We start from the raw sequence: 22,579 nt of genomic DNA, 5'->3' as shown, positions 1-22,579 counted from the left end.
CTCCCCTAAAGTTTTTATTTGTATATATCTATATATCAAATCCACAACTCTGAATATAGAGCTTCCATCCAGCGGCCATCGGTCCCGCTGTATCCAGGGGTAACAAACGGTATAATCTATGTACATGACAAGCTATAGCACATTTATACATGGCCACACAGATGGAGGGTTAACTGACCTATGTGGGCTGTACCCCAAATGTAGTGCAGGGAAAAGAGACTCCGCCTTAGACTTGTCATCTGGACTGGTCAGAAGGGGAAGGGAGTGAGGGTCACTGTAGAGTGCACCTGATAGGGTGAGGGTGCATGCTAGCAGATGGACTAGCATGCTAGCAGATGGACTAGCATGCCAGCCGATGGACTAGCATGCTAGCCGATGGACTAGCATGCCAGCCGATGGACTAGCATGCTAGCAGATGGACTAGCATGCTAGCCGATGGACTAGCATGCTAGCAGATGGACTAGCATGCCAGCCGATGGACTAGCATGCTAGCAGATGGACTTCAAGTCATTATACTAACGCTAGTTAGCAACTAACTTCAAACTGCTCACAGAGTCCATAAAAATAGTTTTCACTAGTTCATCTGCCTCTGTGGAAGTAGATAAAGGACCTTTTTTTATTGCCAAAATCCCAAAGTATCCCTTTAAACAGCAGAGGGAGAAGAGCTATGGTTTCTTCACCGTGCCTGAATGACAGCTCTACCTTCTTGATCAGGGCTCTTAGGGAATGGGGGTACTGTTTGCCTCCCACAGTGTTCTTTGACCACCCTGTAACAGATGTGGCAGGTGAACACAGTATGAAGCATCATTAGGTTTGAAAGTTATGGTGGAAGCTCATCAGGCTTGGCTTTCACCTGGTCACTTATTTCACCTGGTCACTTATTTCACCTGGTCACTTATTTCACCTGGTCACTTATTTCACCTGGTCACTTCTTTGACCTGGTCACTTCTTTGACCTGGGCACTTCTTTGACCTGGGCACTTCTTTGACCTGGGCACTTCTTTGACCTGGGCACTTCTTTGACCTGGGCACTTCTTTGACCTGGGCACTTCTTTCACCTGGGCACTTCTTTCACCTGGATACTTCTTTCACCTGGGCACTTCTTTCAGATCGTAGGGATATTGGAGAGTGGGGAGGGACATAGGCTAGAGAGGAGGGGGACACAGGGAGCAAGGGGGGGACGCATAAGATAGGGCAGACGTGTGATTGAGGGCAGGCAAAGAGATGTATTGAAGACAGTCGACAGAGCCCTAGACATACCATGCTGCAGCACACTACCATACCACCCCCCGCACCACGGTACCGTAGTCTCCCCCGCACCACAGTGCACCGTAGTCTCCCCCCGCACCACGGTACCGTAGTCTCCCCCCGCACCACGGTACCGTAGTCTCCCCCTGCACCACGGTGCCGTGCACCAGTCTCCCCCGCACCACGGTACCGTAGTCTCCCCCGCACCACGGTGCCGTAGTCTCCCCCGCACCACGGTACCGTAGTCTCCCCCGCACCACGGTACCGTAGTCTCCCCCGCACCACGGTGCCGTAGTCTCCCCCCGCACCACGGTGCCGTAGTCTCCCCCTGCACCACGGTGCCGTAGTCTCCCCCCCTGCTCCCGTAGTCTCCCTCCCTGCACCACAGTGTACATCTAGACTGCCCACTACCTCAATAGGCCAGGCAGGAACAGTGTCGGTGTTACTGCACTAGTCAGCATTACAGCCACCCAGTCAGACGACCAGTCACCCCGGGCAACCAGACGGTAGCATTCTCACTAACCGGTAACCATAGAGATAATGTTCTATTTAATGACACGTCACCACTCGCTGTGTAGAATGACTCATTTTAGTGTTGTGTGACTATAGAGAATATGCTGAGTTATATGACTATAGAGAACCTCTGCTCTGTGTGTGTGTGTGTGTAGCAAGCAGTACTGTTGCATATGGATTAAATATTAAAAGCTGACACCAATACCGTAAGTTTTAATTCTGGCCCACGTGACATTGTCAGTGTTTTCTGAATCAGTCCTAAACCTGTAGCAGGTGCTCCCCCCTCTCTGCTCTACTCTGATCCACTTTATCTTACTTATTGATAAAGGGTTGACTGTTATTTACACCCCGTATTGATTAATCCATTCCCTGGGTGTTGATATTTAAGAATTGGGAAGGTAACCTAACTTAAAGACACATTCTTTACTCCCGGGAGGGAGGAGGGGAGGGAGGAGGGAGGGGAGAGAGAGAGAGAGAGAGAGGGAGGGGAGGGGGAGGGAGAGGGAGGAGAGAGAGAGGGAGGGAGGGAGGGGGGGAGGGAGGAGGAGGGGAGGGGAGGGAGGGAGGGGGAGAGGGGGAGGGGGGGGGGAGGGGAGGGAGAGGGAGGAGAGAGGGAGGGAGGGAGGGGGAGGGAGGGAGAGGGAGGAGAGAGAGAGAGGAGGGAGGGGGAGGGGGAGGGAGGGGAGGGAGGAAGGGAGGAGAGAGGGAGGAGGGAGGGAGGGGAGGGAGGGGAGGGAGGGGGAGGGAGGGGGAGGAGGGGGAGGGAGGGAGGAGGAGGAGGGGGGGAGGGGGAGGGAGGAGGGGAGGGGGGGAGGAGAGAGGAGGAGGGAGGAGGGGGGGAGGAGGAGGAGGAGGGAGGATGGGGAGGATGGGGAGGGGAGGGGAGGGAGGGAGGGATGGAGGAGAGGGAGGATGGGAGAGGGAGGAGGAGGGAGAGGAGGAGGGGAGGAGGAGGAGGGAGGAGAGGGAGGTGAGGAGGAGGGGAGGGAGGAGGGAGGGGGGGGAGGGAGGGAGAGGGAGGGAGGGAGGAGGGGGGGAGAGGGAGGGAGGGAGAGAGGGAGGAGGGGGGAGAGGGAGGGGAGGAGGGAGGAGGAGAGGGAGGGGGGGGAGGGGGGAGGAGGAGGGGAGGAGGGAGGGGGAGGGAGGGGGGAGAGGAGGATGGGGGAGAGGGAGGAGGGGGGAGGGAGGGAGGAGATGGGGAGAGAGAGAGGAGGGGGAGGGAGGGCGAGAGTCCACCTCCTTTGATTCTCTTTTTATAAATGGATTTAATCTTAACCTGGAGTGAATTTAGAATGACAGAATATATCACCACCGGAATGTTTAGTGGAATAGAATTGATACAATTGTAAACCTGTTAGAATGTCGGTCCATGAAATGGTTCTGTCATTTACTCTCCATAACTGTGGCAGCTTGTTTTTGAAATTATAAGTGTCGTTTCTGGAACCCAATTTATGGAATAGAAAGTTTTCTACTTCAGCAATACAACTGCTGATGCCCGTTTCTCCATTACCCCCCCCCCCCCCCCCTCAACCATGTGGTAATTTAAACCGATGGGTTTTCCACTGAATCAACAGCAGGGGCCCATATGGCCATAAAACCTGATGATATACGGTACATTTAGAAAGTATTCAGACCCCTTCCCTCATTTCCCCCCATTTTCTTACGTTGCTGCCTTATTCTAAAATGGATTTAAATTCAATCTAGACAGAGTGCTCCATAATAGCAAAGCAAAACATTTTTATTAAAACAAATACCTTATTTACATTAAGTATTCAGACCCTTCGCTATGAGACTCTAAATTGAGCTCGGATGCATCCTGTTTCCATTGATCGTCCTCGAGACGTTTCTACAACTTGATTTGAGTCCAACCTGTGGTAAAATTCAATTGATTGGACATGATTTGGAAAGGCAAACGCCTGTCTATATAAGGTCCCACAGTTGACATTGTATGTCAGAGCAAAAAACGAAGCCGTGAGGTCAAAGGAATTGTCCGTAGAGTTCCCGAGACAGGATTGTGTTGAGGCACAAACTGAGAAATCGGGCGAGAAGGTCCTTGGTCTTCGAGGTGACAAAGATCCCAATAGTCACTCTAACAGAGCTCCAGAGTTCCTCTCTGGAGATGGGAGTACCTTCCAGAAGGAAAACCATCTATGCAGCTCTCCACCAATCAAGCCTTTATGGTAGAGTGGCCAGACGGAAGCCACTCTTCAGTAAAAGTCACATCACAGCCTGCTTGGAGTCTGCCAAAAGGCACCTAAAGACTCTCAGACAATGAGTAACAAGATTATCTGGACTAATTAAATGAAGATTGAAGTCTTTGGTCTGAATGCCAAGCGTCACATCTGGAGGAAACCTGGCACCATCCCAACGGTGAAACATGGTGGTGGCTGGGAGACTAGTCAGGATCAAGAAAAAGATGAACAGAGCAAGGTACAGAGAGATCCTTGATGAAAACCTGCTCCAGAGCTCTTAGGACCTCAGACTGGGGTGAAGGTTCACTTTCCAACAGGACAACGGCTCTAAGCACACAGCCAAGACAACGCAGGAGTGGCTTCGGGGATACGTCTCTGAATGTCCTTGAGTGGCCCAGCCAGAGTCCGGACTTGAACCTGATCGAACATCTCTGGAGAGACCTGAAAATAGCTGTCCAGCGACGCTCCCCATCCAACCTGACAGAGCTTGAGGATCTGCAGAGAAGAATGGGAGAAACTCCCCAAATACAGGTGTGCCAAGCTTGTAGCGTCATACCCAAGAAGACTTGATGCTGTAATCGCTTCCAAAGGGGCCTCAACAAAGTGCTGAGTAAAGGTTCTGCCTACTTATGTAAATGTGATTTCAGTTTTTTTGCTTTGCTTTGTCGTTATGGAGTATTGTGATGTCGTTATGGAGTATTGTGATGTCATTATGGAGCATTGTGATGTCATTATGGAGTATTGTGATGTCATTATGGAGTATTGTGATGTCATTATGGAGTATTGTGTAGATTGATCAGGGGGAAAAAACATTTTAATCAATTTTAGAATAACTCCAACGTAACAAAATGTGGAAAAATTAATTGTTAGTTCTTAAAGATTATATATTTTTTTATAAATGTCCATTATACTTTCTACACACATCTGGGTTTAGTCTTAAGTTTACACTGAGCATGTTTTACTGCCCCCCCCCGTAAAAAAATAAGCAAATTATATATTTTTTATAATTCGTTTTTAGGAGTGGTGTCAAAGATTCCTCTGCTAAATGAATCTAGGGGAAACGCTGACCATGCGGTCTGTGGATGTGAGTGGGAGTCTGTTGTTTGTTTTCTAGCTACATGCTGTGTATAGTCAGAAGCTGACTGTCTGTGTGATGAGATGGAGACAGTAAATGTCTATAGTGCTGTGCAGTGTGTATGTAGGTGTGAGTCTGACTGTCTGTTCCTGCGTCTAGGTGGCCAACCTGGCCTGCTCCATCTGTAATAATGAGGAGGGAGTCAAGCTGGTCCGTATGGCCGCTTCACAGCTGGAGACACTCTGCCCCCAGGTACCTGCCGGTCTCTCTCCTCTCTCTCTCTCTTCTCTCTCTCTTCTCTCTCTCTTCTCTCTCTCTTTCTATCTCTCTTCTCTCTCTTCTCTCTTCTCTCTCCTCTCTCTCTCTCTCTCTCTCTCTCTCTCTCTCTCTCTCTCCGTCTCTTCTCTCTCTCTCTTCTCCCTCTCTCTCTTCTCCCTCTCTCTCTTCTCCCTCTCTCTCTTCTCCCTCTCTCTCTTCTCCCTCTCTCTCTCTCGCCTTCCTCTCGCGCCTTCCTCTCGCGCCTTCCTCTCGCGCCTTTCTCTCGCCTTTCTCTCGCCTTTCTCTCGCCTTTCTCTCTCTCCTTTCTCTCTCTCCTTTCTCTCTCGCGCCTTTCTCTCTCCTTTCTCTCTCGCGCCTTTCTCTCTCCTTTCTCTCTCCTTCCTCTGTCTCCTTTCTCTGCCTTTCTCTCTCGCCTTTCTCTCTCGCCTTTCTCTCTCGCCTTCCTCTCTCGCCTTCCTCTCTCTCCTTCTCTCTCTCTCTCTCTCTCTCTCTCTCTCTCTCTCTCTCTCTCTCTCTCTCTCTCTCTCTCTCTCTCTCTCTCTCTCTCTCTCTCTCTCTCTCTCTCTCTCTCTCTCTCTCTCTCTCTCCAGCCCCATAGACCTGTCAAGCTGCCAACACTTCACACTTCCAGCCCCCATTCCCCCCCCACATCCCTGCCAACACTTAACACCTTAAAGGCCCCCTCTCTCCCCTCAGCTGTGCCAGCCCTACAGCTAGCCAACCCCCCTGTAAGTCTACCAGTCATATTGCTGAAACCTCCAGTGTCTGGAGGCTTTGGTTTGGGAATCATATAGCTAGCTCTGCCAACCTTCATTTCCATCCGACCTACAGCCCGTCCTGCTCCCAGTTGAGACAGGATCTCATCTGACTTTCAGAAAGAGGTCCCATTAACCAGATTGCCAAACGTTATGTCAAAATATTGAGTTTCACAGAGCAACTTTCGTCATTACTGCCGTCTATGCGTTGACTTCCACCCAATATATCTAAATGTATTCCACCTTCAGCCCTGCCACGGGCGGGTCGGCTGGTCCTTTAGCAGGGCGGGTCGGCTGGTCCTTTAGCAGGGCGGGGGTCGGCTGGTCCTTTAGCAGGGCGGGGGTCGGCTGGTCCTTTAGCAGGGCGGGGGTCGGCTGGTCCTTTAGCAGGGCGGGGGTCGGCTGGTCCTTTAGCAGGGGGGGGTCGGCTGGTCCGGCAGCAGGGCGGGGGTCGGCTGGTCCGGCAGCAGGGCGGGGGTCGGCTGGTCCGGCAGCAGGGGCGGGGTCGGCTGGTCCGGCAGCAGGGCGGGGGTCGGCTGGTCCGGCAGCAGGGCGGGTCCCTCAAACCCTGACAAACCTCTCCTTACTAGTCTGCCCCGCGCTCTCTGTCTCTCTGTGTGTCTCTCTGTGTGTCTCTCTGTGTGTCTCTCTGTGTGTCTCTCTGTGTGTCTCTCTCTGTGTCTCTCTCTGTGTCTCTCTCTGTGTCTCTCTCTCTGTCTCTTTCTTTCGCCTCTTCCTCTCTCTCTGTCTCTCTCTCTTTCGCCTCTTCCTCTCTCTCTTTTGCCTCTTCCTCTCTCTCTATTCCTCTCTCTTTTGCCTCTTCCTCTCTCTTTCGCCTCTTCCTCTCTCTCTATTCCTCTCTCTTTCGCCTCTTCCTCTCTCTTTCGCCTCTTCCTCTCTCTGCCTCTTTCGCCTCTTCCTCTCTCTCGCCTCTGTCTCTCTCTCGCCTCTGTCTCTCTCTCGCCTCTCTCTGTCTCTCTCTCTGTCTCTCTCTCTGTCTGTCTCTCTGTCTGTCTGTCTGTCTCTCTCTCGCCTCTGTCTCTCTCTCGCCTCTGTCTCTCTCTCTGTCTCTCTCTCTGTCTCTCTCTCTGTCTCTCTCTCTGTCTCTCTCTCTGTCTCTCTCTCTGTCTCTCTGTCTCTCTCTCTCTCTCTGTCTCTCTCTCTCTCTCTGTCTCTGTCTCTCTCTCTCTCTCTCTGTCTGTCTGTCTCTCTCTCGCCTCTGTCTCTCTCTCTGTCTCTCTCTCTGTCTCTCTCTCTGTCTCTCTCTCTGTCTCTCGCCTCTGTCTCTCGCCTCTGTCTCTCTCGCCTCTGTCTCTCTCGTCTCTGTCTCTCTCTCTCTCTCTGTCTCTCTCTCTGTCTCTCTCTGTCTCTCTCTGTCTCTCTGACTCCCGCCTCTTCCCCTCTTTCTCTTTAATCTCACCTAATGACTCCCATTCATCCTCAGCTTGAATCTCACCACATGTATTTCCCCAAGAAAACATGCTGTTGCTCATTCACCCTTTTCCCAGCGAATCTCTCCTATTCATCAATTAGTGAATACTGTTGCCAGAACACAGTGGGTGGGGGTAAACCCTGCCAGAACACAGTGGGTGGGGGTAAACCCTGCCAAAACACAGTGGGTGGGGGGTAAACCCTGCCAGAACACAGTGGGTGGGGGGTAAACCCTGCCAAAACACAGTGGACACAGTGGGTGGGGGGTAAGCCCTGCCAAAACACAGTGGGTGGGGGGTAAACCCTGCCAAAACACAATGGGTGGGGGGTAAACCCTGCCAAAACACAGTGGGTGGGGGGTAAACCCTGCCAGAACACAGTGGGTGGGGGTAAACCCTGCCAGAACACAGTGGGTGGGGGTAAACCCTGCCAAAACACAGTGGGTGGGGAGGTAAACCCTGCCAGAACACAGTGGGTGGGGGGTAAACCCTGCCAGAACACAGTGGGTGGGGGGTAAACCCTGCCAGAACACAGTGGGTGGGGGTAAACCCTGCCAAAACACAGTGGGTGGGGGTAAACCCTGCCAGAACACAGTGGGTGGGGGGTTAAACCCTGCCAAAACACAGTGGGTGGGGGGTAAACCCTGCCAAAACACAGTGGGTGGGGGTAAACCCTGCCAAAACACAGTGGGTGGGGGTAAACCCTGCCAAAACACAGTGGGGGGGGGGTAAACCCTGCCAAATCACAGTGGGGGGGTAAACCCTGCCAGAACACAGTGGGTGGGGGGTAAACCCTGCCAAAACAAAGTGGGGGTAAACCCTGCCAAAACACAGTGGGGGGTAAACCCTGCCAAAACACAGTGGGGGTAAACCCTGCCAAAACACAGTGGGTGGGGGGTAAACCCTGCCAAAACACAGTGGGTGGGGGGGGGTAAACCCTGCCAAAACACAGTGGACACAGTGGGTGGGGGGTAAACCCTGCCAGAACACAGTGGGTGGGGGTAAACCCCTGCCAGAACACAGTGGGTGGGGGTAAACCCTGCCAGAACACTTTGGGTGGGGGGTAAACCCTGCCAAAACACAGTGGGTGGGGGAGGTAAACCCTGCCAGAACACAGTGGGTGGGGGGTAAACCCTGCCAAACACAGTGGGTGGGGGGTAAACCCTGCCAAAACACAGTGGGTGGGGGTAAACCCTGCCAAAACACAGTGGGTGGGGGTAAACCCTGCCAGAACACAGTGGGTGGGGGTAAACCCTGCCAAAACACAGTGGACACAGTGGGTGGGGGTAAACCCTGCCAGAACACAGTGGGTGGGGGTAAACCTTGCCAAAACAAAGTGGGGGTAAACCCTGCCAAAACACAGTGGGGGGGGTAAACCCTGCCAAAACACAGTGGGGGGGGTAAACCCTGCCAAAACACAGTGGGTGGGGGGTAAACCCTGCCAAAACACAGTGGGTGGGGGGTAAGCCCTGCCAAAACACAGTGGGTGGGGGTAAACCCTGCCAAACACAGTGGGTGGGGGTAAACCCTGCCAAAACACAGTGGGGGGGGTAAACCCTGCCAAAACACAGTGGGTGGGGGGTAAACCCTGCCAAAACACAGTGGGTGGGGGTAAACCCTGCCAAAACACAGTGGGTGGGGGGTAAACCCTGCCAAAACACAGTGGGTGGGGGGTAAACCCTGCCAGAACACAGTGGGTGGGGGGGGTAAACCCTGCCAAAACACAGTGGACACAGTGGGTGGGGGGTAAACCCTGCCAAAACACAGTGGGTGGGGGGGGTAAACCCTGCCAAAACACAGTGGGTGGGGGTAAAACCTGCCAGAACACAGTGGGTGGGGGGTAAACCCTGCCCAGAACACAGTGGGTGGGGGGGTAAACCCAGCCAAAACACAGTGGGTGGGGGGGTAAACCCTGCCAAAACACAGTGGGTGGGGGTAAACCCTGCCAAAATACAGTGAACACAGTGGGTGGGGGGTAAACCCTGCCAAAATACAGTGAACACAGTGGGTGGGGGTAAACCCTGCCAAAACACAGTGGGGGGGGGGTAAACCCTGCCAAAACACAAAACACAGTGGGGGGGGTAAACCCTGCCAGAACACAGTGGGTGGGGGGGGTAAACCCTGCCAAAACACAGTGGGGGGGCAAAGCCCTGCCAAAACACAGTGGGTGGGGGTAAACCCTGCCAAAACAGTGGGTGGGGGGTAAACCCTGCCAAACACAGTGGGGGGGGTAAACCCTGCCAAAACACAGTGGGTGGGGGGTAAACCCTGCCAAAACACAGTGGGTGGGGGTAAACCCTGCCAGAACACAGTGGGTGAGGGTAAACCCTGCCAAAACACAGTGGGTGGGGGGGGGGTAAACCCTGCCAAAACACAGTGGACACAGTGGGTGGGGGTAAACCCTGCCAAAACACAGTGGGTGGGGGGTAAACCCTGCCAAAACACAGTGGGTGGGGGGTAAAACCTGCCAGAACACAGTGGGTGGGGGGTAAACCCTGCCAGAACACAGTGGGTGGGGGGGTAAACCCTGCCAAAACACAGTGGACACAGTGGGTGGGGGTAAAACCTGCCAGAACACAGTGGGTGGAGGGTAAACCCTGCCAGAACACAGTGGGTGGGGGGTAAACCCTGCCAAAACACAGTGGACACAGTGGGTGGGGGTAAACCCTGCCAAAACACAGTGGGTGGGGGTAAACCCTGCCAAAACACAGTGGCCAAAACACAGTGGGTGGGGTAAACCCTGCCAAAACACAGTGGGTGGGGGGTAAACCCTGCCAAAACACAGTGGGTGGGGGGTAAACCCTGCCAAAACACAGTGGGTGGGGGGTAAACCCTGCCAAAACACAGTGGGTGGGGGTAAACCCCTGCCAAAACACAGTGGGTGGGGGTAAACCCTGCCAGAACACAGTGGGTGGGGGTAAACCCTGCCAAAAACACAGTGGGTGGGGGGGGTAAACCCTGCCAAAACACAGTGGACACAGTGTGGGGGTAAACCCTGCCAAAACACAGTGGGTGGGGGTAAACCCTGCCAAAACAACACAGTGGGTGGGGGGTAAACCCTGCAGCACAGTGGGGGGGGTAAACCCAAAACACAGTGGGTGGGGGGTAAACCCTGCCAAACACAGTGGGTGCCAAAACACAGGGGGGTAAACCCTGCCAAAACACAGTGGGTGGGGGGTAAACCCTGCCCAAACACAGTGGGTGGCCAAAACACAGTGGGTGGGGGTAAACCCTGCCAAAACACAGTGGTGGGGGGTAAACCCTGCCAAAACACAGTGGGTGGGGGGTAAACCCTGCCAGAACACAGTGGGTGGGGGGTAAACCCTGCCAAAACACAGTGGGTGGGGGGTAAACCCTGCCAGAAAACACAGTGGGTGGGGGGGTAAACCCTGCCAAAACACAGTGGGTGGGGGGTAAACCCTGCCAAAACACAGTGGGTGGGGGGTAAACCCTGCCAAACACAGTGGGTGGGGGTAAACCCTGCCAAAACACAGTGGGTGGGGGGTAAACCCTGCCAAAACACAGTGGGGGGGGTAAACCCTGCCAAAACACAGTGGGTGGGTAAACCCTGCCAAACACAGTGGTGGGGGGGTAAACCCTGCCAAAACACAGTGGGTGGGGGGTAAACCCTGCCAAAACACAGTGGGTGGGGGGTAAACCCTGCCAAAACACAGTGGGTGGGGGTAAACCCTGCCAAAACACAGTGGGTGGGGGGCAAACCCTGCCAAACACAGTGGGTGGGGGTAAACCCTGCCAAAACACAGTGGGTGGGGGGGGTAAACCCTGCCAGAACACAAACACAGTGGGTGGGGGGTAAACCCTGCCAAAACACAGTGGGTGGGGGGTAAACCCTGCCAAAACACAGTGGGTGGGGGGTAAACCCTGCCAGAACACAGTGGGTGGGGGCAAACAAAACACTTTGGGTGGGGGGTAAACCCTGCCAAACACAGTGGGTGGGGGGGTAAACCCTGCCAAACACAGTGGACACAGTGGGTGGGGGTAAACCCTGCCAAAAACACAGTGGGTGGGGGGTAAACCCTGCCAAACAAGTGGGTGGGGGTGCCAGAACACAGTGGGTGGGGGTAAACCCTGCCAAACACAGTGGACACAGTGGGTGGGGGGGTAAACCCTGCCAGAACACAGGGTGGGGGTAAACCCTGCCAAACACAGTGGGTGGGGGTAACCCTGCCAGAACACAGTGGGTGGGGGGTAAACCCTGCCAAAAAACACAGTGGGTGGGGGGTAAACCCTGCCAAAACACAGTGGTGGGGGGTAAACCCTGCCAAAACACAGTGGGTGGGGGGTAAACCCTGCCAAAACACAGTGGGTGGGGAGGGGTAAACCCTGCCAGAACACAGTGGGGGGTAAACCCTGCCAGAACACAGTGGGTGGGGGTAAACCCTGCCAAAACACAGTGGGTGGGGGGTAAACCTGCCAAAACACAGTGGGTGGGGGTAAACCCTGCCAGAACACAGTGGGTGGGGGTAAACCCTGCCAGAACACAGTGGGTGGGGGTAAACCCTGCCAAACACAGTGGGTGGGGTAAACCCTGCCCAAAACAGTGGGTGGGGGGTAAGCCTGCCAAAACACAGTGGGTGGGGGTAACCTGCTGCAAAACAAAAGTAAGCCCTGCCCAAAACACAGTGGGGGGGGTAAACCCTGCAAAACACAGTGGGTGGGGGTAAACCCTGCCAAAACACAGTGGGTGGGGGTGAAACCTGCCAAAACACAGTGGGGGGTAAACTCACAAACACTGCCCTGCCAAACACAGTGGGTGGGGGGTAAACCCCTGCCAAACAAACACAGTGGGTGGGGGGTAAACTACAAAACACAGTGGGTGGGGGGTAAACCCCAAACACAGTGGGTGGGGGGTAAACCCTGCCAAACACAGTGGGTGGGGGGTAAACCCTGCCAAAACACAGTGGGTGGGGGGTAAACCCCCAAAACACAGTGGGTGGGGTAAAGCCTGCCCAAAACACAGTGGGTGGGGGGTAACCCTGCCAAAACACAGTGGGTGGGGGGTAAACCCTGCCAAAACACAGTGGTGGGGGGTAAACCTGCCAAAACACAGTGGGTGGGGGGTAAACCTGCCAAAACACAGTGGGTGGGGGGGGTAAACCTGCCAAAACACAGTGGACACAGTGGGTGGGGGGCAAACACAGTGGGTGGGGTAAACCCTGCCAAAACACAGTGGGTGGGGGTAAAACCTGCCAAAACACAGTGGGTGGGGGGTAAACCCTGCCCCAGAACAGTGGTGGGGGTAAACCCAGCCAAAACAGTGGGTGGGGGGTAAACCCTGCCAAAACACAGTGGGGGGTAAGCCCTGCCAAACACAGTGGGGGTAAACCCTGCCAAAACACAGTGGGGGGGTAAACCCTGCCAAAACACAGTGGGTGGGGGGTAAACCCTGCCAGAACACAGTGGGTGGGGGTAAACCCTGCCAAAACAAAGTGGGTGGGGTAAACCCTGCCAAACACAGTGGGGGAGTAAAGCCCTGCCAAAACACAGTGGGTGGAGGTAAACCCTGCCAAAACACAGTGGGTGGGGGTAAACCCTGCCAAAACACAGTGGGTGGGGGTAAACCAAACACAGTGGGTGGGGGGTAAACCCTGCCAAAACACAGTGGGTGGGGGTAAACCCTGCCAAAACACAGTGGGTGGGGGGTAAACCCTGCCAAAACACAGTGGGTGGGGGTGAACACAGTGGGTGGGGGTAAACCCTGCCAAAACACAGTGGGTGGGGTAAGCCCTGCCAAAACACAGTGGACACAGTGGGTGGGGTAAACCCTGCCAAAACACAGTGGGTGGGGGGTAAACCCTGCCAAAACACAGTGGGTGGGGGGGGTAAAACCTGCCAGAAACAGTGGGTGGGGGGTAAGCCCTGCCAGAACACAGTGGGTGGGGGTAAACTGCCAAAACACAGTGGACACAGTGGGTGGGGGTAAACCCTGCCAGAACACAGTGGGTGGGGGGTAAACCCTGCCAAAACACAGTGACACAGTGGGTGGGGGTAAACCCTACAAAAACAGTGGACACAGTGGGTGGGGGTAAACCCTGCCAGAACACAGTGGGTGGGGGTAAAACCCTGCCAGAACACAGTGGGTGGGGTAAACCCTGCCAAAACACAGTGGGTGGGGGTAAACCCTGCCAAAACACAGTGGGTGGGGGGTAAACCCTGCCAAAACACAGTGGGGGGGTAAACCCTGCCAGAACACAGTGGGGGGGGTAAAGCCCTGCCAAAACACTTTGGGTGGGGTAAACCCTGCCAGAACACAGTGGGTGGGGTAAACCCTGCAAAAACACAGTGGACACAGTGGGTGGGGGGGTAAACCCTGCCAAAACACAGTGGGTGGGGGTAAACCCTGCCCAGAACACAGTGGGTGGGGGGTAAACCCTGCCCAGAACACAGTGGGTGGGGGGTAAACCCTGCCAAAACACAGTGAACACAGTGGGTGGGGTAAACCCTGCCAAAACACAGTGGGTGGGGGGGTAAACCCTGCCAAAACACAGTGGGGGGGGTAAACCCTGCCAAAACACAGTGGGTGGGGGTAAACCCTGCCAAAACACAGTGGGTGGGGGTAAACCCTGCCAAAACACAGTGGGTGGGGTAAACCCTGCCAAAACACAGTGGGTGGGGGGTAAACCCCTGCCAGAACACAGTGGGTGGGGGGTAAACCCTGCCAAAACACAGTGGACACAGTGGGTGGGGGTAAGCCCTGCCAAAACACAGTGGGTGGGGGGTAAACCCTGCCAAAACACAGTGGGTGGGGGGTAAAACCTGCCAGAACACAGTGGGTGGGGGTAAACCCTGCCCAGAACACAGTGGGTGGGGGGGTAAACCCAGCCAAAACAGTGGACACAGTGGTGGGGGGTAAACCCTGCCAAAACACAGTGGGTGGGGGTAAACCCTGCCAAAATACAGTGGGTGGGGGGTAAACCCTGCCAGAACACAGTGGGTGGGGGGGGTAAACCCTGCCAAAACACAAAACCTGCCAAACACAGTGGGTGGGGGTAAACCTGCCAAAACACAGTGGGTGGGGGTAAACCCTGCCAAAACACAGTGGGTGGGGGGTAAACCCTGCCAAAACACAGTGGGTGGGGGGTAAACTGCCAAAACACAGTGGGTGGGGGGGTGCCAAAACACAGTGGGTGGGGGGTCCCTGCCAAAACACAGTGGGTGGGGGGTAAACCCTGCCAAAACACAGTGGGTGGGGGGTAAACCCTGCCAAACACAGTGGTGGGGGGTAAACCCTGCCAGAACACAGTGGGTGGGGGGTAAACCCTGCCAAAACACAGTGGGTGGGGGGTAAACCCTGCCAAAACACAGTGGACACAGTGGGGGTAAACCCTGCCAAAACACAGTGGGTGGGGGGTAAACCCTGCCAAAACACAGTGGGTGGGGGTAAAACCTGCCCAGAACACAGTGGGTGGGGTAAACCCTGCCAGAACACAGTGGGTGGGGGTAAACCCTGCCAAAACACAGTGGACACAGTGGGTGGGGGGCAAACCCTGCCAGAACACAGTGGGTGGGGGTAAACCCTGCCAAAACACAGTGGACACAGTGGGTGGGGGGTAAACCCTGCCAAAACACAGTGGACACAGTGGTGGGGTAAGCCCTGCCAGAACACAGTGGGTGGGGGGTAAACCCTGCCAGAACACAGTGGGTGGGGGGTAAACCCTGCCAAAACACAGTGGGTGGGGGGTAAACCCTGCCAAAACACAGTGGGTGGGGGGTAAACCCTGCCAGAACACAGTGGGTGGGGGGTAAACCCTGCCAGAACACAGTGGGTGGGGGGTAAACCCTGCCAGAACACTTTGGGTGGGGGTAAACCCTGCCAGAACACAGTGGGTGGGGGGTAAACCTGCCAAAAACACAGTGGACACAGTGGGGGGGTAAACCCTGCCAGAACACAGTGGGTGGGGGGTAAACCCTGCCCAGAACACAGTGGGTGGGGGGTAAACCCTGCCAGAACACAGTGGGTGGGGGTAAACCCTGCCAAAAACACAGTGGGTGGGGGGTAAACCCTGCCAAAACACAGTGGGTGGGGGTAAACCCTGCCAAAACACAGTGGGGGGGGTAAACCCTGCCAAAACACAGTGGGTGGGGGTAAACCCTGCCAAAACACAGTGGGTGGGGGTAAACCCTGCCAAAACACAGTGGGTGGGGGTAAACCCTGCCAAAACACAGTGGGTGGGGGTAAGCCCTGCCCAGAACACAGTAAACCCTGCAAAACACAGTGGACACAGTGGGTGGGGGGTAAACCCTGCCAAAACACAGTGGGTGGGGGTAAACCCTGCCAAAACACAGTGGGGGGGGGTAAAACCTGCCAGAACACAGTGGGTGGGGGTAAACCCTGCCAAAACACAGTGGGTGGGGGTAAACCAGCCAAAACACAGTGGGTGGGGGTAACCCTGCCAGAAACACAGTGGGTGGGGGTAAACCCTGCCAAAACACAGTGAACACAGTGGGTGGGGGGTAAACCCTGCCAAAACACAGTGGGTGGGGGGTAAACCCTGCCAAAACACAGTGGGTGGGGGTAAACCCTGCCAAAACACAGTAAAAACCTGCCAAAACACAGTGGGTGGGGGGTAAACCCTGCCAGAACACAGTGGGTGGGGGGTAAACCCTGCCAAACACAGTGGACACAGTGGGTGGGGGTAAACCCTGCCAAAACACAGTGGGTGGGGTAAACCCTGCCAAAACACAGTGGGTGGGGGTAAAACCCTGCCAGAACACAGTGGGTGGGGGTAAACCCTGCCAAAACACAGTGGGTGGGGGTAAACCCTGCCAAAACACAGTGGGTGGGGGGTAAACCCTGCCAAAACACAGTGGGTGGGGGGTAAACCCTGCCAAAACACAGTGGGTGGGGGGTAAACCCTGCCAAAACACAGTGGGTGGGGGGTAAACCCTGCCAAACACAGTGGGTGGGGGTAAACCCTGCCAAACACAGTGGGTGGGGGTAAACCCTGCCAAACACAGTGGGTGGGGGTAAACCCTGCCAGAACACAGTGGGTGGGGGTAAACCCTGCCAAAACACAGTGGGTGGGGGTAAACCCTGCCAAAACACAGTGGGTGGGGGGGGGGGTAAAACCCTGCCAAAACACAGTGGGTGGGGGGTAAACCCTGCCAAAACACAGTGGGTGGGGGGTAAACCCTGCCAAAACACAGTGGGTGGGGGGGTAAACCCTGCCCAGAACACAGTGGGTGGGGGGTAAACCCAGCCAAAACACAGTGGGTGGGGGGGGTAAACCCTGCCAAAACACAGTGGGGGGTAAACCCTGCCAAAACACAGTGGGTGGGGGTAAACCCTGCCAAAACACAGTGGGGGGGGTAAAGCCCTGCTCAAAACACAGTGGGTGGGGGGTAAACCCTGCCAAAACACAGTGGGTGGGGGTAAACCCTGCCAAAACACAGTGGGTGGGGGTAAACCCTGCCAAAACACAGTGGGGGGGTGGCCCTGCCAAACACAGTGGGTGGGGGGTAAACCCTGCCAAAACACAGTGGGTGGGGGGTAAACCCTGCCAAAACACAGTGGGTGGGGGGTAAACCCTGCCAAAACACAGTGGGTGGGGGGTAAACCCTGCCAAAACACAGTGGGTGGGGGGTAAACCCTGCCAAAACACAGTGGGTGGGGGGTAAACCCTGCCAAAACACAGTGGGGGGGGTAAACCCTGCCAAACACAGTGGGTGAGGGGTAAAGCCCTGCCAAAACACAGTGGGTGGGGGGGGTAAACCCTGCCAAAACACAGTGGGTGGGGGGTAAACCCTGCCAAAACACAGTGGGGGGGGGTAAACCCTGCCAAAACACAGTGGGTGGGGGGTAAACCCTGCCAGAACACAGTGGGTGGGGGGGGTAAACCCTGCCAGAACACAGTGGGTGGGGGTAAAGCCCTGCCAAAACACAGTGGACACAGTGGGTGGGGGTAAGCCCTGCCAGAACACAGTGGGTGGAGGGTAAACCCTGCCAAAACACAAAACACAGTGGGGGGGGTAAACCCTGCCAAACACAGTGGGTGGGGGTAAACCCTGCCAAAACACAGTGGGTGGGGGTAAACCCTGCCAAAACACAGTGGGTGGGGGTAAACCCTGCCAAAACACAGTGGGTGGGGGGTAAACCTGCCAGAACACAGTGGGTGGGGGGTAAACCCTGCCCAGAACACAGTGGGTGGGGGGTAAACCCTGCCAGAACACTTTGGGTGGGGGTAAACCCTGCCAGAACACAGTGGGTGGGGGGTAAACCCTGCCAAAACACAGTGGACACAGTGGGTGGGGGGTAAACCCTGCCAAAACACAGTGGGTGGGGGGTAAACCCTGCCCAGAACACAGTGGGTGGGGGGTAAACCCTGCCAGAACACAGTGGGTGGGGGTAAACCCTGCCAAAACACAGTGAACACAGTGGGTGGGGGGTAAACCCTGCCAAAACACAGTGGGTGGGGGTAAACCCTGCCAAAACACAGTGGGTGGGGGGTAAACCCTGCCCAGAACACAGTGGGTGGGGGTAAACCCTGCCAAAACACAGTGGGTGGGGGGTAAACCCTCTCAAACACAGTGGGTGGTGTGTTGGTCTCTACCTCTCTCTCTACCTCTCTACCTCTCTCTCTACCTCTCTCTCTCTACCTCTCTACCTCTCTCTCTCTCTCTCTCTCTCTCTCTCTCTCTCTCTCTCTCTCTCTCTGTGTTGGTCTCTCTCTCTCTCTCTCTCTGTGTTGGTCTCTCTCTCTCTGTGTTGGTCTCTCTCTCTCTGTTGGTCTCTCTCTCTCTCTCTGTGTTGGTCTCTCTCTCTCTCTCTCTCTCTCTGTGTTGGTCTCTCTCTCTCTCTCTCTCTCTCTGTGTTGGTCTCTCTCTCTCTCTCTGTGTTGGTCTCTCTCTCTCTCTCTCTCTCTCTCTTTCTCTCTCTGTGTTGGTCTCTCTCTCTCTCTGTGTTGGTCTCTCTCTCTCTGTGTTGGTCTCTCTCTCTCTCTGTGTTGGTCTCTCTCTCTCTCTGTGTTGGTCTCTCTCTCTCTCTCTGTGTTGGTCTCTCTCTCTCTGTGTTGGTCTCTCTCTCTCTGTGTTGGTCTCTCTCTCTCTCTGTGTTGGTCTCTCTCTCTCTCTCTCTCTCTCTCTCTCTCTCTCTCTCTCTCTCTCTCTCTGTGTTGGTCTCTCTCTCTCTGTGTTGGTCTCTCTCTCTCTCTCTGTGTTGGTCTCTCTCTCTCTCTCTGTGTTGGTCTCTCTCTCTCTCTCTCTGTGTTTGGTCTCTCTCTCTCTCTCTGTGTTGGTCTCTCTCTCTCTCTCTCTCTCTCTCTGTGTTGGTCTCTCTCTCTCTCTCTGTGTTGGTCTCTCTCTCTCTCTCTGTGTTGGTCTCTCTCTCTCTCTCTGTGTTGGTCTCTCTCTCTCTCTGTGTTGGTCTCTCTCTCTCTCTCTCTGTGTTGGTCTCTCTCTCTCTCTGTTGGTCTCTCTCTCTCTCTGTTGGTCTCTCTCTCTGTTGGTCTCTCTCTCTCTGTTGGTCTCTGTGTTGGTCTCTCTCTCTCTCTGTGTTGGTCTCTCTCTCTCTCTGTGTTGGTCTCTCTCTCTCTCTCTCTCTCTCTGTGTTGGTCTCTCTCTCTCTCTCTCTCTCTGTGTTGGTCTCTCTCTCTCTCTCTCTCTCTCTCTCTCTCTCTCTCTGTGTTGGTCTGATGGATAAGGAAGTGTCATGTTACTAATGTACCTGCTGTAGTAATTGGTGTGAATGCTCTGTAACAGGTGATTAACGCAGCGCTGGCTCTAGCTGCCAAGCCCAACAGTAAGGTTGCCCAGGACAACATGGACCTCTTCAAAGAGTCCTGGGAGAAACAGGTCCGCGTTCTCACTGACGCCGTTGATGACATCACCAGCATCGACGACTTCCTCTGTGTGTCTGGTAAGTAGGAAGGGGGCGGAGCTTTCTTTTCAGGGCTCATCTCATTTGCATGCCAATACATATTCACTTTGAGAATATTCTCTTGTGTGTGTGAGTTTTGTAATATTATATATGGTCAAAGGTAGTTTTGTAATATTATATGTGGTCAAAGGTAGTTTTGTAATATCAAAAAATATACTTCAAACCAAATCTGACATGAAGAGGGAGAAAACAGCCCGTCTGGAAGACTGTCCTTCAAAATGATCGGGGGTTTAGTTTACCCCATGACAACTGATCGGGGGTTTAGTTTACCCCATGACAACTGATCGGGGGTTTAGTTTACCCCATGACAACTGATCGGGGGTTTAGTTTACCCCATGACAACTGATCGGGGGTTTAGTTTACCCCATGACAACTGATCGGGGGTTTAGTTTACCCCATGACAACTGATCGGGGGTTTAGTTTACCCCATGACAACTGATCGGGGGTTTAGTTTACCCCATGACAACTGATCGGGGGTTTAGTTTACCCCATGACAACTGATCGGGGGTTTAGTTTACCCCATGACACGTTGTGATCCTTCTCCTGCTGTTTGTTCTGTAGGAGTTGAGATTCAGGACCCACTTTCTGTCAAGCCATGTGTCTCTAATCGTCCCTCTATGAATAAACACTGGGTGATTCTTCCTGTCCAGAGAACCACATTCTGGAGGACGTGAACAAGTGTGTGATAGCGCTGCAGGAGAAGGATGTGGACGGGTTGGACCGCACGGCCGGCGCCATCCGTGGCCGCGCCGCCAGAGTGGTCCATGTGGTCACGTGTGAGATGGACAACTATGAACCTGGAGTCTATACAGAGAAGGTTCTGGAGGCCACCAAGCTACTCACCAACACAGGTAACATCTCTCTCTGTCTCTACCGGTGGTACTCTCCCTACCTCCTCTCCCCCTGTCCCGCTCCCACACCCCCTCGACCGTTCCCCCTCCCGCTCTCTCCTCTCCCGCTCTCTCCTCACCGCTCTCTCCTCACCGCTCTCGCCTCACCGCTCTCGCCTCACCGCTCTCGCCTCACCGCTCTCTCCTCACCGCTCTCTCCTCACGGCTCTCTCCTCACCGCTCTCTCCTCACCGCTCTCTCCTCACGGCTCTCTCCTCACGGCTCTCTCCTCACGGCTCTCCCTCACGGCTCTCTCCCACGGCTCTCTCTCACGGCTCTCTCCTCACGGCTCTCTCCTCACCCGCTCTCTCCTCACCGCTCTCTCCTCACCGCTCTCTCACCGCTCTCTCCTCACCGCTCTCTCCTCACCGCTCTCTCCTCACCGCTCTCTCTCACCGCTCTCTCTCTCACCGCTCTCTCCTCTCCCGCTCTCTCCTCTCCCGCCTTCTCCTCTCCCGCTCTCTCTCTCCCGCTCTCTCTCTCCGCTCTCTCTCTCCCGCTTCTCTCCTCTCCTCTCTCCTCTCGCTCTCTCCTCCGCTCTCTCCTCTCCGCTCTTCCTTCCTCCTATTTTCTCCCGCTCTCTCTCCTCCCGCTCTCTCCTCTCCGCTCTCTCCTCTCCCGCTCTCCTCTCCCGCTCTCTCCTCTCCCGCTCTCTCCTCTCCCGCTCTCTCCTCTCCCGCTCTCTCCTCTCCCGCTCTCCGCTCCTCCCGCTCTCTCCTCTCCCGCTTTCTCCTCTCTCTCTCCGCTCTCTCCTCTCCCGCTTCTCCTCTCCCGCTCTCTCCTTCCCGCTTCTCCTTTCCTCGCCTCTCCTTCTCTCTCCCGCTTCTCTCCTTCCCGCTCTCTCCTCTCCACGCTCTTCTCCTTCTCCCGCTCTCTCTCTCCCGCTTTCTTTCTCCGCTCTCTCCTCTCCCGCTCTCTCTCTCCGCTCTCTCTCCTCTCCCGCTCTTCCTCCGCTCTTCTTCTCTCTCCTCTCCGCTCTCTCTCTCCCGCTCTCTCCTTCTCCCCGCTTTCTCCTTCCTAAAACCGCTTTCTCTTCTCCCGCTTTCTCTCTTTCTCCCGAATATAATAATATAAAATAATAATTTCTTCCTTCTCCTTTCTCCTTCTCCCCGCTTTCTCTCCTTCTCCCGCTTTCTCCTTCTCCCTCTCCTCTCCCCGCTCTCTCCTCTTCTCCTTTCTCCCCCGCTTCTCTCCTTCTCCCCTCTCCTCTTCTCGCTCTCTCCTCTCCCGCTCTCTCCTCTCCCGCTCTTCTCCTCTCCCGCTCCTCCTCTCTCGCTCTCTCCTCTCCCGCTCTTTCTCCTCTCCCGCTCTCTCCTCTCCTCCTGCGCCTTCTCTCTCTGCTCTCTCCTCTCCCGCTTCTCCTCTCCGCTCTCTCCTTCTCCCGCTCTTCTCTCGCCTCTCCCGCTCTCTCCTTCTCTCCTCTCGCTCTCTCCCTTCTCTCTCCGCTCTCTCCTCTCCGCTTTCTCCTCTCTCGCTTCTCCCGCTCTCTCCTTCTCCCGCTCTCTCTTCTCCCGCTCTCTCCTTCTCTCTTCTCTCCCTCTCTCCCGCTCTTCTCCCGCTTCTCTCCTCCTCCGCTCTCTCCTCTCCCGCTTTTCCTCTCCCGCTTTCTCCTCTCGCTTCCCTCGCTTCTCTCCTTCACCTCTCCTCTCTCACGCTTCTCCTCCTCGCTCTCTCTCACCGCTCTCTCCTCTCCCCGCTTTCCTCTCCCGCTCTCTCCTCTCCCGCTCTCTCCTCACCGCTCTCTCCTCTCCCGCTTTCTCTTCACCGCTTCTCCTCTCACCGCTCTCTCCTCTCACCGCTCTCTCCTCTCCGCTCTCTCCTTCCCGCTCTCTCCTCTCCCGCTCTTCTCTCCCCGCTCTCCCTCCTCACTCCTCTCCCTCCTCCTCGCTTCTCCTCTCCTCTCTCCTCTCCCGCTCTCTCCTCTCCCGCTCTCTCCTCTCCGCTCTCTCCTCTCCCTCTCTCTCTCTCCCTCCTCCTCTCTCCGCTCTCTCCTCTCCCTCGCTCTCTCCTCTCTCGCTCTCTCCTCTCCTCTCTCCTCTCCCGCTCTCTCCTCTCTCCTCTCCCGCTCTCTCTCCTCTCCCTCTCTCCCCTCTCCCTCTCCTCCTCTCTCCCTCTCCTCTCTCCTCTCTCCTCTCCTCTCCTCTCCTCTCTCCTCTCCCGCTCTCTCCTCTCTCCTCTCCTTCCTCTCTCCTCTCTCCTCTCTCTCTCTCTCCCTCTTCTCCTCTCCCGCTCTCTCCTCTCCCGCTCTCTCCTCTCCCGCTCTCTCCTCTCCCGCTCTCTCCTCTCCCGCTCTCTCCTCTCT

The 22,579-nt window shown here is 55.3% G+C and overlaps 1 protein-coding gene across 1 annotated transcript in view; it reads left to right on the top strand.

Annotated features, from left to right (window-relative positions):
- The window catches only part of LOC115122782 (catenin alpha-1-like), a 271,073-nt gene that overhangs the window by 150,856 nt on the left and 97,638 nt on the right, over window positions 1–22,579 (top strand). The window contains 3 exon segments of the mRNA XM_065019987.1: window positions 5,187–5,279; window positions 19,210–19,366; window positions 20,038–20,238. Of these exon segments, the coding sequence (XP_064876059.1) occupies window positions 5,187–5,279; window positions 19,210–19,366; window positions 20,038–20,238 (451 nt within the window).

Source organism: Oncorhynchus nerka, linkage group LG6 (genome assembly GCF_034236695.1).
Source record: "Oncorhynchus nerka isolate Pitt River linkage group LG6, Oner_Uvic_2.0, whole genome shotgun sequence".
NCBI lineage: Eukaryota > Metazoa > Chordata > Actinopteri > Salmoniformes > Salmonidae > Oncorhynchus > Oncorhynchus nerka.
Note: the sequence above shows the minus strand (reverse complement) of the source record. Positions and strands in the feature narration are given on the sequence as shown.